At 34.4% G+C, this 17,145-nt stretch overlaps 2 protein-coding genes across 2 annotated transcripts in view; one reads left to right on the top strand and one right to left on the bottom strand.

Annotated features, from left to right (window-relative positions):
* Positions 1-3,035, top strand: part of LOC125654687 (mesoderm-specific transcript homolog protein-like) — a 13,357-nt gene extending 10,322 nt beyond the window's left edge. Inside the window, exons 11-12 of the mRNA XM_048884710.2 lie at positions 2,433-2,493; positions 2,774-3,035. Of these exons, the coding sequence (XP_048740667.1) occupies positions 2,433-2,493; positions 2,774-2,897 (185 nt within the window). The 3' untranslated portion in view covers positions 2,898-3,035. The remainder of the gene's footprint in view (positions 1-2,432; positions 2,494-2,773) is intronic.
* LOC125654682 (uncharacterized) lies at positions 2,980-15,621 on the bottom strand. Its single transcript, XM_048884704.2, has 9 exons — positions 15,558-15,621; positions 10,297-11,508; positions 9,478-9,673; positions 8,842-8,929; positions 8,641-8,725; positions 8,175-8,295; positions 6,808-6,894; positions 6,611-6,673; positions 2,980-4,558 (listed from the first exon to the last, which is right to left on the bottom strand). The coding sequence occupies exons 2-9, from the start codon at positions 11,500-11,502 to the stop codon at positions 4,371-4,373; spliced, it is 2,034 nt and encodes a 677-aa protein (XP_048740661.1). The 5' UTR covers positions 11,503-11,508; positions 15,558-15,621; the 3' UTR covers positions 2,980-4,370.
* Between the last annotated feature and the right edge of the window lie 1,524 nt (positions 15,622-17,145).

Genomic DNA, 17,145 nt, shown 5'->3' with positions numbered 1-17,145 from the left:
GCTTACATTGTACATATATGAGCCCTACAAATAAATATACAAAACTGTACCGTATGCACTAAAACAAATAATGAAGCACTTTATGTAACTATAAGTAAATGAATCATTAGTAACTAACATAATCATTTACACTTCAAACATTTCATCACACTTTTACTTCTTAAAGAGGCCGGTAATTTCCATCTGTCATGATTCACGGGTTCGGCGGTCTGTTAAAACAATCTTCATCGTCCAAAGTTGATATAAGAATTTCGTGATTATCATGTCAGTTGACAACATTCTTTGACCAAAATTCCATCTGCCAGAGTTTATATTTCTTATTCTATAATTATCCAAGACAATATCGGGAGAACAAAAATCATTTAAGCTCGTAATATCAAGACCTACTACTGCTTTGATCTAGCCACGCGCACCTATTATCATCATGATGCGATGATAACGGAACAAAACTCAGGTGAAACTAACATTACGGGTACATACAAAATTTAATTGTCATTTTCCTTAAAATAGTAATTTTCTCACTTCTACCCAGAGTTTAAAAATTCGAAAGCAATAAAGCTCCACAACATCGTAACAAGAATCAATCGTACACAGGTACATTCTATATGCGTGACATTCTGAACGTTAAAAACTTACTACATATACATTTGCATGAACATACATGTATATTTCAAGCCAATCAACAGTATAAAATCCAGAATCTAGAAGTATAATCTACACTCTTTAGATTTGCATAAGCCGATAATCAATTTACGAATCAGTACAATTGATATGTGTAGCACATGTAGCAGTTAACAAAATTATCATTACGGCATGTTTAATTTATTAATACTATTAGGCTATTGATCAAGACTATAAAATAATATGCTACAGATTTATATACAAAATTCAACACTATTCGCAATAAAGATCTTATGTGCGAAAATTGGCAATACAATGTCTCGATTGGCACGTGCTATCTAATTGACATCATCACACACCACTTAATTATAGGGAGGTGTTGACAGGGTACAGGTAATCGCTTCAATTAGACAGTTTGGCTTGTTTTTATAATTTACGCCTTGCTAAAATTGTCCGACACAGACCGTCCATAAACAAAATTACCGCCCGGATTAACGGTACAATTTTCAATGCATTATAACGTTTTGTAGTAAAAAGTGATCGTCTGGATCCGGAACGCGAATTTCCGGATTAGTGATGCAAAATAATGTATAAAAATTCCGTTCCCTAGAAAAATCGTCCGGAAGGTGAAGCGTCCGGATTAATGGCGTCCGGATTACCGAGGCTCCACATTATACATATTTCCTCAATCTAATTAAAGCCAGATCTTCTCCAACCGTTACACTGGAGAAGGATCTAACAGCATTGCATTTCAGGTCATGTTATTGACCCCAGTCTCATGAATAATTCAATAAATACCAATAAGTATTCGACCAATAACAATAGCTTGACAAAGAATCAAGAACCAATCAGGAATCGTTTTACTGAAGCATATTTGGATTGTAAGTTCACAAAAAATGTTAAATGAATTTCAAACATCTGAGTTAAAGGAAGAGCAAAGGAAGATCTTAGATATTATACATTCATTATCGTTAAAATATATTTTCTGTTGCGTTCTAACATCGCTCATGGCCGCCGCCATCTTCTTCGATTATTCCCATGTGCTTCTCGGTAATTATTGACATGCGTAACTATGATGAATACCAATTAAATTCCCATATAACAGCAAATCTTTCATGATAGCGAAAGCCGTCATTTGATTGGTCAAGTGTGAAAGGTGAAATAACATGACCTCAGACGTAATGCTGTCAGATAATTCTCCTCTGAGAGGTTAGAGAAGATCTGATTTTAATTAGATTGATATTTCCTGGGTGAGGGGCCAAGTCGTAGTTCTTTGGGGTTTTTTTTGCTGCTAGATTGTTTAGAATTAATCTGCTATCCATGGTTCAAACTTGCTTTGATGATTTATTTACGAGTGCCCACAACCATTTATAATTCAGTTTTCTAAATCTTGCCTCTATTTTACAGAGGAATGACCAAGTTATGATTTTAGCAGCAGGTCTATTCTTAGGAACGGAACTGTAGCTTCATTTCAGAACATGTATGATTCAGACTTGCATGGGTGATTCTCACTGTGACGTCATAATGATAAAGTCCTTATTTCTGTTATAAAATAGAATGCATGATTGTGTTCCTATTTACATGAAACTTCATTGATAAAGTGCATTCTGGCTGGCTTCTCGCATTTAGTCGGTCTGACACATACATTTCTGTGTGTCTGTACAAATTTTATCCTGCCATGTGCCCGATGTCTAAAGTTATCTCCCTTAAAAATAGATGAGAGACTTCCTCAATATCCATATATACATGTACTTTTTAGTAGATAGGTAAAACTTCTTCATTGCTGACATTCTCTTGGTGGTACATTTCAGTGCACATGATTTATGGTCCATCAGATCCTGTTAACCCTTCTGTCTTCATTGATCACTACAAGTAAGTTTCTCTCTTCACATGCAGCCAAAACTCATGAAATCACATTTTATCATTATACTGTAAATATTCAAATGGAAGTTTAATTTTTGTAGTTTTCATGTTATGAATTCAATCCTCTGAGACAAATTTCAACTTAAATCTAATCACAAAATCATATCTCGTCCCTTCATAATTTGGCCACTGCAGACACGCACTTTTTTAAATGCCCAGCATTTATAAACCACAAAATATGTGAAATTATGTAAGTTTTTCATCCAGCAATTCCCTACATCTCTTGCAGGAAGACTGTCCCTAGGCATGGAATTACAGTGTTAAGCCCGGATATCTCACATTACCCCCAGTGGGAGGCCCCAGAGGAGTTCACTCAGGCTTACACAGGGTTTCATCAACAACTACCAAAGTGAAAGTGAAACTAGAGAGTATTAAATGCATTTTGATGGAGAGGTCAACAAATGAACAATGAACAAAAGAGAACTTGAACAGTGATACAAGCAAGATTTGTATTTTATATTGCATCAATAATAAAAGCACTTTTTATTGAACTTTGAATAAATATATATGTTTTTTGCATGCACTAAACAAAAATCTCCAATGTGTTTGCATTGCATGCAGTCCTTATAATGGACAGTGTTATAATCTTTTCCAACATGTTCATTGTTCTTTGAATTTCTACAAACAGAACCAATCATTGAGAGATAAATCATTGAAATTCTTAACAGTTCAACATAAATATCACATTCAAAGTCATTGCATTCTTAACAGTACAATTAACATACACATCACATTTAAAGTTGTAGAAATAAAGATCCACAGCAAAAATTCTAACAGTTTTTATTCATTTTGCATAAAAATATTAGCACCTGTTGACAGAAGATTTACTATGTAGAACTTCTTTTGGTATATAATGTATATTGTTTTCTCTTGTATGATCTACAAGTCATATTCCATAATAGGGTAGCACAACTGTAAAATATTATTTTCAAATAATGTATATGCCCCGTTTCAATGCCCTATATGTTGCTTTAAGGTCACTTCTACTCATGCTAACTAAGAACAAAATGGAGCATCACTGATGTTCATCATGACATTTCTCAGTGATCATGGAGTTATGCATGAACTGCAATTGCTGATCTGCTGGTACACATGTACTCCACGATGTGTGTTAGCAACTGCTAGATGTAGAGGGGAGAGAAACAAGTGATATGTGAATCTAAAATTATAAATGCCCCCTCCTCTTCAAAGGCTTATCAACAAAACTCTTCATTACTATGTCCTGCACTGCTATTTTTCTATGTATTTGGTTTACAAAGTGAATATAAACTCTTAAATTGCCCCCAGTTATCACCTATCACATTTTAACCAAACAGAACAGCTAGTCTTTCAGTGAAAAGCCTTTTCTTTGAGATATCCATAATTGAACTCAATTCAACAATGTAATTAGAAGTACATGTTTTAAGATTGATCTGCTATTGAAATATGTGCATGTCTGTCCTGATTTCTGCTTTGTTTTTCACCGGTTTTGTTTTCCCATTAATTTATTTTCTGGCACTCCCCTAATTTCAGAGACTTGTTGTGAGAGTTATTGTTTTTTCTTTTTAATTCTATGAAGTTGTCACAGTCAACATGGTGAAATTGCATGGTTTAATTTTTGTTGCATTAAACAAGGTCAGACATCCCCAATGCCAGTCATCTTGTGTCCCCTTATTTAAGAATCTTCAACTAATCATGGACTTTTAATACTTGATAGTTGGCAAGGGAGAAGGCAGAAATGCACTATTGAATATTTCTGTTTAGAACTGGATTCCAATGCTGACCTTCCTTTGTTATAACCGTACACAATCACATAGATATTCTTAAGTGTCTCTATTGCCCATAAATCAATCAATATCATCATCAGTGTTTACACCAACTCCAGTGGGGATCTGAGAATTCTTGTAAACATGGCTGAAATGAGAGTGGTATCCGCTGTCGACACTGCTGTGCCTCTTCAGGGTGTTCTTGCAGAGTCTGAATACAGGTTCATGAGAGCTGGAGAGACGTCTCTGTTCCTCAATGCCCTGGTCCCCTAAAATGTGACAATTCACATGTGAAACAAGATGTGTTTGTGAAACACAAATGCCCCCAATAATGGCCAATTCCAAAGATGGCCAATGTCACAAGGACAAATATCTTGGTACCAGTAGAAAGATCTTGCCACAAGAAATGCTCATGGTGCAATATGAAAGCTCTGATATAAATTTACCATTTAGAAGTTATGACCAATGTCAAATTTTTTAAAAGTAGGTCAATCTCCAAGGTCAAGGTCACAGTGTCAAACATTTTGGTACCCACAGAAAGGTCTTGTCACAAGGAATAGTCATGTGAAATATCAAAGCTCTAGCAGGTACTGTTCAAAAATTATTAGCAAGGTTAAAGTTTCAGACAGAATGACAGACAGGACAAAAACAATATGCACCCGATCTTCGATCTCGGGGGCATAAAAATAGCATAGAGCATGTCTTGCAAATCCATTGTTACTTCAAAAATTGAAGGTTTTGTACATTACAATTTCCCAAAGACATATATAACAGAGATTAGCAACTTTCCCAAGTTTCATATTATCTCATGGTCCCCTGTTTTCCGGTAAAGATGTGGCGTGTATTACACTACTCTTATTTAAATTGCATATTACATCTTCATAATAAAAGATATTAAGTTTAGACTGTACAAATCCTATCATGAAAACATTCAAGATGCAATATTTCTAAAAGATATATATCAAAGTAAAATGAAAGTGAAGTTTCAAAAGGCAACACATGACTCAAAATTGGCGAGTTTTCAGCAAATGACTATGATTCGCCTACTATTTTGTTAATGGTCTATTTGTTGATCATCAAATCATTTCAAAACTTCTTACGTTTGATTCTAATTTATGATAGGAATGAAATAAACTTAAATCAGCATCAATTTATCAAAGTTTAACCATTTAATAAATAGGAATTAACAATTTGTAGGTGGGACCGTTACACATTTTCAGCTGTAAATATGCTGCTAAAGGAGTTCCAATCTCCCTTTATATATGTCTCTGAACTTCCACAGTTTCCATATTTGCAGAGGTTATGCAAATAAAATCAAATTCTGTTGTTACTTTCACACTTTGAAATTATCATATTTGTTTATATATTCAGTTTGAAATCTCATAAAATTTATTTTCACTTTCAGTTTGAAAACATTGTGTTAATGTTTGTATTTTCAGAGGGTGAAAGTTTCACTTTAAATTTGTGCAATGGATTAATTCACAGTTATATCTTATTTAATGGGAAGTTCCTCTTACATTACATACAAAGTTAGTAACTGTACATTATTCAGTGACAGAGACTTCCTCAATCAAGACAGAGAGTTTTCTTCCCCTCAATCAGTATAACAGAGAGGTCCCTGATCCTCAATCAGTGATATAGAGTTACGTGTACCTACCCCACAATCAGTGACAGAGTTACCTACTCCTCAATCAGTGACAGAGAGGTACCTACACCTCAATCAGTGACAGAGTTACCTACACCTCAATCAGTGACAGAGAGTTACCTATCCCTCAATCAGTGACAGAGAGGTACCTACACCTCAATCAGTGACAGTTACCTACACCTCAATCAGTGACAGAGAGGTACCTGATCCTCAATCAATGACAGAGTTATCTGCCCCTCAATCAGTAACAGATCAACAGTTACAGTGTACCTGCCCTCAATCAGTGACAGAGTTACCTACCCCTCAATCAGTAACAGAGTTATCTGCCCTTCAATTGGTGACAGAGTATGTTATTGTTTATAATATGAGGAAGCCTTTAATTAATATATTTCCTTGAAAATTGGATCAAATCATGCTTTAAAGTTTTGCAAATAGTCCTTATATTTTACAGAAAATTAAATAAAATTAATTCCTGGGTACACGTTAAATACAGTGTACTTACTAAGAAGTTTTAATTGCCACATGTGGTCCTTTAAATTTCTTACAAATATGAAAATCCAGTTTTGACAATCTATTTGTCCCATTTGGATAAACATGCATGTACAATTGTAATTTTATTACTATTTCAATTGTTTTAAGATACATAAATGACTGCACACTACAGCTAACAACATACCAGTGCATGTACTTTCACTGTATGGAGTAAGAGATTCAAGTGAGAAGTCATTCAGCTGGTTGTCTGAAAAAGAAAGAAAAATGATCTTCAGATCACAGAAACATGTAAAATATCGGCAAGATCCTCATTATATTAATTATGTATTATGTGAGCTAAGTATCCCAGAAAAAGTACGTAAAACTCCATGAGTCATTTACCTAAGTAGGAATCCACATCATGATTAGACTCCCCTAGACCACTACTCAAACTTGTAGAATAATCTTCTGGATTTCTAAAGCCTGAAACTGTATAACAACACTCATTTTGTATATATCAATAAAATAGAATGATTGATTTATAGATTATTTAGACACTCAACACTTTCTGCAGCAATGTAAGATTGTTTGGGAATAATAAAATAAACACATTATTATGTTGATATCAGCAGAGACATATATAACAGAGAATAGCAACTTCCTCTAGTCTCGCGGCCCCGTTTTTTCGGTAAAAATGCACACCCTGATGTAAATTATAGGTACACTGACTTAAGAATGAAAGATACCAAGTTCAAACCTTCAAAGTCCTATAACTAAAACATTCAAGATACAATATATTCAGAAGATATTTCACTTCAAATTAAAATAAATATGTGAAGTTTAAAAAGGCAACACATGGCCCAAACTCGGAAAATTTGGCAAGATTTCTGGAAATGTTTACACTTTGCCTACTTTTTTGTTAATAGTATATATTTGAATATTATCATACTTCACCTCAATTTTAATTGTTTTTTTAATTTGATAACAAACATTTGATATTTCTGGGGGGGGGGGGGGGGGTCTCCTCATTTCAGCAATACGTACATGCAACAACTAAAGAAACTCCATATTTCATTATACCTGGTAATAAGGGCAAGCGAAATAAACTTGGAATTCTATGACAGTAATTATTTCCTACAGATAGGTGAGAAGTATTAAAAAAGTATTTTAAAAAACCCAGAATTTCTAAACACATCCATAATATATGTGATTAGTGTGTATCTACTCAACAGGCAAACAAAAGATGTAAAAACATGCCTCTCTTGTTGACATTACCCAAAACTCTCTAAAGAAAAAGAAGTCTCAAGAGTTTGATCAATTTCATTTATTTGGTATACCATATCAACTTACTTAAACTTTCATTCTCAATTTTGCCTTCAAAATTAATTTTTTTCTGACCAATGTTCATAAATCATAATTGCTGACGTAAGATGTAAAATTTATTTTGGTCTGCCTATTAAAATGGTGATAACTTTCATCCACAGCAAAGTTTAGACAATTCAACTACAGTTCAGTGTAAATTATGGATTTAGCCGACAATATGACAGTCACCAAACAATTCTGGTAAAATCTGCTTTGGTCTGATAAAAATATTTCAACTTTTTCCTACATAGTTATATAAAACGTTCAACAAATCAAAAATTTCTGGAAATTAGTTTTCAAAACTTTTTAGTCTCTGTACATATATTTAAGGATTTATAGTAGAATACTGGGTGTCCTTGCATGCAGGTAATTAAATCTCGACTGAATGGCACAATTGTAAGATTTACCTGGTATTGGCTGGACTGGGTTGGCACATGGGCTTGGTCTACTATAGTCACTGGGAATGTTGTCCTGGATTGGATCTTCATTGTCACTATCCGAGCTCTCAGTTCTCGTATTCCGGATCTCCTGGAGAGAAATTTAGATGGCTTTCATTTCACACAAAAAGAAGCTGCACAATATTTCGTTGTGAATAATGAATGCTTTCATCATTAGCACAGCCTATGGAAGCCAATTATAGCTATACTTTTATATGTACCACTGGAAATACTTCACAAGGATAACATCAAATTATTCACATCAAAACATTCATTCTCTCTTCTAGCTCGAGATCAATGGCGAAATTGTTTTCAATGTGCTGTCAGACAGACCTCAACACTAGGACTACTAACACTTATGAATATCACAGCCAAAGTTAGGCATTGGGCATTGTTGGACGTAGTTTTACTATGTCAAACAGGGGAAAAAACAAACCTCTTCTTTTAAATTGGTCGAATTTGAAGTACTGAGATCATTCCAATTGCTCTCTCTCCTGGGATTCTCTTCCAGATCTGCTTTTCTGTAAATCGGAGAAAGGTTGTAATGTTGAGTTCTCTGTTAGTATTTTTATTTATTTTCATAAAGTTTAACATATAATTATCTATTTATCTGATATTTCACTGTATAGGTACATACCTATTTCCTTTGATTTTTGTTGCACGAATGGCCGAGTTTTCACCGATTTGTACCACATTACAGTTGTGTATGACAATGACAGTGTCATCTGAAAATTATTTATTTTGATAAGGCTTTCCATCTACTTCCAGATTATAAGCACAAATACAAGGGGCATTACAATGTAGTTTCATTATAAGAAACCTGACTAAGAAATTGGTATATATAACTTATTTGATAACATATTCTCAAGAAATATTTAGGATTATCTCAAGTCTATATCTGTAGTTACAGGATGATAGTATATATGCAGTGGAATTTCACATTCTATATCAAACCAGACTGTGAGGGTTTTTATTTGAGAGGGAGGGGTTTTAATTCTTGTACTTGTGAGGTCACATGGTTACTGTAATATTGAATTACAGTAAGTGACATTTTATAAGCTAGAGCATTTGCGCACAATTTTGCGAGACTTGCCAGTGACGAAATTCTTTTGAATATAGACTTAAGCAACACATACATGTAATGATTTCTGAAAGTTAGGTTTCATGAATGATTACACCATGTATCCTCACAAAAATAAGCATATTATAAGGTATCACAAAATAACAGCGAACTACAGCAACTTAATTATTGTGCTATGAAAACTTCACTAACTGGACTTTTTTTGTTTAACTCGTGACTTCTCTGCAGAGTGACCTTCAGCAGCAGCGGCCTTGGCAACATTTGGCACAGCTGGTCCTGAGTAAGATGCATAGTTTGTTATGACTAAATCATCTGGATTCTTTGGGGCCCCTGAATCAGAGTTACTTTTGATGGGAGTAGGAGACACAGTTTTCATTTCCTGGTGATCCTGAAATTTTACAAATAATTGCTGTGAAATTCATCAGTCTTCTTGAAATATTATTCTGCATTATTTAATTTCCAGTCAGTACCAAGGCCTGAGATGATTGATTGACTGATTTTTTACGTCCCGACAAATATTTTTTCTCTCATATTGAGATGTCACCATCTGTAGGTGAAGTGCCACAAATTTAGACCTAGGCTTTAGCGCTCAGGGTCGTAGCAGTGAGGGGTCTTTAGCGTGCCAATGCCTGCCACGACACAAAACCTCCGTTCTCAAGGTCATAACTGAAGTGACAATTAACACCAATGTAACTGTCCACATTTTTTTCATTACTTTTATAATTCACAAATTCCTGCCTCCCTTTGCTTCTCTTGGCCTCAGTTTGTAATGCCTTTATATAATAGTATTATATTTTTGACATATATACCTAACTACATGTAGTACAACATAGTTACTCATGCATTATTCATATCCTCAGATGAAGTGGTGGATTCAAACTATATCCAATCATGTATTGATATGATATCTTACATTTATGAATAGAATATATTTACATATATAAACAATAACACAGTATTGTATCTGAACTTTATATAAAAATTGTCATTTAATACTGGTATAAAATTTACCTGATTTCTTTCATATTTTCCTATGTTGGTTGCACTACCGTTTAATGACCCATGATCAACTTCCAATGACATATCATTTTCAGTAATGTCATGTTCTCTATCTTCATCTAATGCTGTAGCTCCTTCACTAGGTTGAGCCAAAACTTCACCTTCACAAGTTGTGTTCCTTTGAGTGCCTGTTGAATGTCCTTCATTCATCTGTACAAAATCAGTGTCCATATTCTGATGAGTTTCCTCCACACCACATCCCTCTGTTGTACCGGTAGTCAAAATTCCACCACCGTCTGTTCTTTGCATATTGGCTTTTTCATCCATTCCAGACAAACTTTCACCAACCGTTATTTCCTCCACTTGTTGGACAGAATCCTTATTTTGCAAACCCTCAGAATTTGGCCTGACGTCAGCAAGGTTGTGACAATTGTTGGCATCAAATGTTGGTGGAGGTCCGTTCATGCGCTCAAATTTACGAGTTAAATCCTCCAGGATGTCATCTGCTCCAGTAAGTGCTCCAATCATGACTCCGTCTCTCTCCTGAAACTTTCTTAAAGCTTCTTCTATTATTCCAGTGACTTGCTTCTTGACATAACCTGGATGTTGATCTTTGGAATAATAATCTATCCCTCGAATCGTAGTAAGCCCTGTTGGGACTCGGTATTCTCCACTCTTTGGGTCTGCTGTTTGAATAGGCCTTATACAATATTTTTTCTGCTTTTGCATTACCTTGGAGCATTTTCCAATTGTTGGAACTGGATCCAGCCTTGTTTTGCCTATACCCTCACTTGTGAAGAATCGAAGCTTTTGATCAGAACAGTAATGCTTGGAAAGGAAAGGCAGAATAAACATGGCTCTTTCACAGATATCATGGATGTTATCATCATGTGCTGGTGGAAACTCCTCACTATCATGTGTCTCAATTTTTATTGTACGTCCATTCTCAATGGTATATTTAATTTGTTCAAACCACTGCAGGAACTTCTGAAATTGTTCGTAATCCTCCTTTGCACTCACGAAGACAATGTGAACTAGATCCATAGGCTCCAGTGGGTCATGTGCAGCATTCCTGGGGTACTGTGGATCACTTCTCAGCAGTTCACTATTGCTGATTCTGTTTCTGGTCAGTGGTTTACCACGGGGTCTTGATCCACTCCCGTTAGTTGACCTGTTATCTACTGGTGCAGCATCTTTTTCAAGGTCAGATGTATCCATCCTCTCCTAAATATCCCAATAAAACAACAATGTCAAACGTATCTATCCTCTCATAAATATACCTATAAAACAATGTCAAATGTATCCATCCTCTCATAAATATCCATATAAAACAACAAGGTCAGATGTATCTATCCTCTCATAAATATACCAGGTCCTATAAAACAATGTCAAATGTATCCATCCTCTCATAAATATCCATATAAAACAACAAGGTCAGATGTATCCATCCTCTCCTAAATATCCCTATAAAACAACAATATCAGATGTATCTATCCTCTCCTAGATATCCCTATAAAACAACAAGGTCAGATGTATCTATCCTCTCATAAATATCCCTGTAAAACAACAAGGTCAAATGTATCCATCCTCTCCTAAATATCCCTATAAAACAACAAGGTCAGATGTATCTATCCTCTCATAAATATCCCTATAAAACAACAATGTCAAATGTATTCATCCTCTCATAGATATCCCTATAAATTAACAATGTCAAATGTATCCATCCTCTCCTAAATATCCCTATAAAACAACAAGGTCAGATGTATCTATCCTCTCATAAATATCCCTATAAAACGACAATGTCAAATGTATCCATCCTCTCCTAAATATCCCTATAAAACAAAAAGGTCAGATGTATCCATCCTCTCCTAAATATCCATATAAAACAAAAAGGTCAGATGTATTCATCCTCTCATAAATATCCCTATAAAACAACAAGGTCAAATGTATCCATCCTCTCATAGATATCCCTATAAATTAACAATGTCAAATGTATTCATCCTCTCCTAAATATCCATATAAAACAACGTCAGATGTATCCATCCTCTCATAGATATCCCTATATAACAACAAGGTCAGATGTATCTATCCTCTCCTAAATATCCCTATAAAACAACAAGGTCAGATGTATCCATCCTCTCATAAATATCCCTATCAAACAACAATGTCAGACGTATCCATCCTCTCCTAAATATCCCTATAAAACAACAAGGTCAGATGTATCCATCCTCTCATAGATATCCCTATAAAAAAACAAGGTCAAATGTATCCATCCTCTCCTAAATATCCCTATCAAACAACAAGGTCAGATGTATCTATCCTCTCCTAAATATCCCTATAAAAAAACAAGGTCAAATGTATCCATCCTCTCATAAATATCCCTATAAAACAACAAGGTCAAATGTATCCATCCTCTCCTAAATATCCCTATAAAACAACAAGGTCAGATGTATCTATCCTCTCCTAAATATCCCTATAAAAAAACAAGGTCAAATGTATCCATCCTCTCCTAAATATCCCTATAAAAAAACAAGGTAAAATGTATCCATCCTCTCCTAAATATCCCTATAAAACAACAATGTCAGATGTATCCATCCTCTCATAGATATCCCTATAAAACAACAAGGTCAAATGTATCCATCCTCTCATAAATATACCTATAAAACAAACCTCCAAACTAAATACACTTCATTTCACATCACTGCTTGCTGAAAATCAAATATGTTTTTATATGTTATAAAATACATTCTACAAAAAACAGAAATGTGCATATAAAATAGATTGGTTGGTTGGTCATTTGAGATTTTTTCACTCGTATTGAGACATCACTCCCTGTAGGTGAAGTAACACAAATTTAGACCCATGCCTATATAGCATTCAGGGCCGTAGCAGTGAGCGTTCTTTATCTTGCCAACGCCTGCCACGCTCAGGACCAATGGAGGTTCTTTAACTTGCCTACACTTGCCGTTACACAAGACCTCCATTTTTAAGGTCATATCCGAAAGACACGATTCTCACGTCTATATGCTTCAGTGACTATACTTAAGTCTTAGGTTTAACGCAGTCATGACATGAGCAGGGCTCAAACCCACGACCTCCCAATTAAAAACCAGATGCACCAACCACTGAGCTACTGCTACTGGTCATATGATACAGAAATCCAATTGTCAACCATGTCAAGTTAAAAATTAACCCGGTCTGCAGGGTTGAAACTAGCTTTTTTATGTCGATCACCAGTCCAGCCGTACTGATGGGGTATAATTTCAACCAGTCCGCAGACAAATTTACCAGTCCACCAGAGTTTTCCAGAAATAAATAAACATTAAAATGAAATAATGGAATTTAAATCAGTATGCCTAAGACAATATTGTAACACTTATGTAAGATTTATATTTACTAATCAGGTTCACCCGATATCAACAGAGGAATGCCAAATGCTTGTTTAAGATTCATAAGTGTATTTTCCAAAATGATGATTTATAAAATTGACCAGTCCCATTGGACTGACTAAAATAAATGTTGGTAAGTCCGTAAGACTTTTAACCAGTCACAGACTGACGGGTATATGTTAATTTTGAGCCCTGGTCTGGAAGTGATTCAGAGCAGATATTTTTGCTACATCATGATGTATAGTTGCTATCTCGTTTGGGATAAAAACTTACTAGTCCCATTCTAATTCTCCATATTAAGGTAGTACTCTACATCGTCATAATGCATAATGGCTGACTTCCTTTAAAAATATGGATGAAAAAAATCGATATCAGCAATATTTGACTTTTCCTTTTCCATTTAAATACCTAGCCCAGTAGCTCAGTAGGTTAGAATAACGACTGCTGAACTGTAGGTCGCAGGTTCAAGTACAGCAGGGGTTTTAAATTTTTTTTCGGATTACCTTCTACTGAAACTGTATTTTTGACAAAATAAAGCAAATTTGAAAATTTTCAACTTCAAAATATTGTTGTACATATCCTCCACTTTTCATCTACATCAAATTTCTCTGGTGTAGCATACCTCCTTAATAAACTATATATGGACTTCAATCTTGACTTAAGACTAATTAAATCTTATTAAAGATTGAGAAGTAATTTATGTATTTAAGGTAAAAAAAAGAAGAGGATTTCTTTTACGATTGATATATATAAATCAATCTGATTAACTGTGTGTGAGAGAGAGCATTTTTCTAATAACTTTTTGTCAAATACTTTTTAAAAATCACTTTTACCATGCTTGGTGTCAATGAAATTCGCTGCTGTTACAATTACTGTAACAGACATACAAAATGTCAGAAAAATACGAGGGAAGCTATATAGATCTAATTAGATACAGCAGCTGGCAGTAAATTCTAACCAGAGAGATAGCCCTGTCCAAAACAATTAGTTTAAGAACTATATTGGGCTATATACAACTTTTTAAAGCTAATTGAAATGGTTTGATTAAGCCAAAAAGTTGTATAATAATTTTTGAACATGTTTTACACCACGACACTGTTCTAATTGTGGTTCGTAACAAATATACATTGTATGTCTATGTCATTTAAAAAATTTCATGAAAAAAAGAATTCCTTTTGTGTAGTTGAAGCATAGAAAAGTATGATGACTTTACCATGTGGAATCTGAATGCCAATTAATCCTTTATTCTGTTGATCCTCATTGACTTTCATTCTATGCTATTAGATTTGATAACTGTTGCATAACAACTTAATAATCTGTTTGAAATAGCTTTAATTTGAAAAGCTGTATAGTTTAAGGAAGCGCTATACAGCTAAATATTATAGAGATTGTGCTGGGCCGCTGCATGGCTACTAGTCATATTCTCTGTAGAGAAGTGGACGGCCAACTATGGCTGTACTCGCCTTCTCTGTAGAGAATATACAGGCTGGTCATCTGGGATTGTTCGATTGAGATTAATTATTACTGAATACTGAACTGTTCCGTATGAACACTATTGAATAGGGACAATATCCTTTAACTTATATGTTTATTCACCAATCAAGGGCCCTCGGGGGGGGGGGGGGGGGGGGGGGGGGGCATGTACAGGTTAACAAGCAATTAATTATAACAATGAAAATAAATAACAATCATTCAGAAGTACTAATACTGACAGAGTTCACACTGCACATATCTATAATTAGGCCTATGTATGAAATACTGATTGTAGACATTTTTAAATTAACAACATGATATATATAATATGCAAATAACCGAACTTGTTCTTTTCAGGAACTAGTTATAAGTGATTCTCATAATGATTAGGAACTAAGGAAGTATACAAACCCAATCGTCGTCGCGTTCAGAAACTGAAAATGGAAATTCCCATGTTATATTTAGATTAGTTGCCGACAACCAATTTCCATCTGAGTACGGGACGTTTCGCACCTAAAGACGTTTCGCCCTCAGACGATTCGCCCCAAAATTCATGGATATAACAACATTATTTACATTCACTGAATCCTTTCTCTTATATATTCTGTTTTAAATGGACATTGCTTTCATCGGCGACAATGAATATATGTTTGTTGTAAAGGTCATAGGGTGTATAACTGTTCAGTTTAACGGTGTAAGTGTACCTTTTTTTTTTTCCATCATACATGAAAATATAGACAATAGAATGTCTTTATTTATTGTTTTATCGGGTGCATGATGAAGGCAGCAACCATTATAGGAAGAAGAAAAAATGCGTAACCCACTAGTTAACGCGGGTTAACTTGTGATATTTTCCTGCAATGCAACCGATAAAACAGCATAGAAAGCATTTTATTATTTTAATTCATATGTTGTCTAATGTGCAAAGCTTGCTATATGGATTAATCAATGTCCATCAACATTCATGAACAGAAGTGAACACTATGTTTGTTTTATACTTGTAATAAAACACGACTATAAATCCAATTATTGTCGTTTTAATGGGGTCAGTCAGAGACACTTAGGGGTAAGTGGACACATTAAGGAGTTAATTAGATTATGTGGGATTCTAATGAACTGAGATCAAAATATATAAAAAGATATTATTATAAAAGACCAAGTACTTTTAAACTCGTTCAATTATTAAGTGTTCAACATGTCAAAGAATTGATTAATTTAGGTAAATACTTGTATTTAGCATGTTTAAAAAGAGATGCTTAATTTAGGTTTTGTTCTATTTATGTATACTCTCCTGTGTGATGTCTGTATATACCATATTTATGTTATTCTGTTTCTGATGAGCCGTTTGGCTCAAGGATAATAAAGAACTTGAACTTAATTCAGAAATTATATTTTTTTCGTGGTTATACAAACTTATAGGTCACTCTTATCCCTTTGTAATGTAGAACATTTTTCATCTTACTTTGAATGGTTTTATAAAATATGAGCCTTGAAGATGAATAAGGAAAAAGTGTCCATTTACCCCGTGTGATTGGGGTAAATGACCCCGTGTGATTGGGGTACATGGTCAGCACTTAAAGTTAAGCACAACGTTTTTGGATTTGTCATTTTAAGTATATACAGTATACACTAAAAGAATATATTTCCATGTTTTATTTTGCTTCAAAATTCCATTATAATTTAAGACAAAAGATACTAAAATATTGTTTTCATAAACCCATTTACTTTAGATATTCTATTGTAATTTTGTATATAAATTGAACATACTCATAATTCAAAACACACTTAAAACTAACATTAAAAGAACCCAACATAAGCCTTTAATTATTCAAATCAAAAAAAAAATATGATAAAACAAACTTATGCTGCTGACGATCATAATGCATGGTAGCAGTCTTCACATCGAGTACATTTTATCCAGAGCTTAATATTGAACTTAGTCATTTTCCCCGCTTAATTGAACATGTCGAGGAGTTTCACTTCTACCAAAATTGTCATG

The sequence above is a fragment of the Ostrea edulis genome, chromosome 7 (genome assembly GCF_947568905.1).
Source record: "Ostrea edulis chromosome 7, xbOstEdul1.1, whole genome shotgun sequence".
NCBI lineage: Eukaryota > Metazoa > Mollusca > Bivalvia > Ostreida > Ostreidae > Ostrea > Ostrea edulis.
This window is presented reverse-complemented; position numbering and strand designations above follow the sequence as displayed.

Bases quoted from the DNA above. Each gene is read 5' to 3' on its own strand.
- LOC125654682 (XM_048884704.2), bottom strand. From the start codon at position 11,502: ATGGATACATCTGACCTTGAAAAAGATGCTGCACCAGTAGATAACAGG. The intron at 8,930-9,477 runs GTTAGTGAAGTT...AATAATTTTCAG, and splicing joins AGTTAAACAAAAAAAGTCCA to ATGACACTGTCATTGTCATA. The intron at 6,674-6,807 runs GTAAATGACTCA...TTTCTTTTTCAG, and splicing joins TGATGTGGATTCCTACTTAG to ACAACCAGCTGAATGACTTC.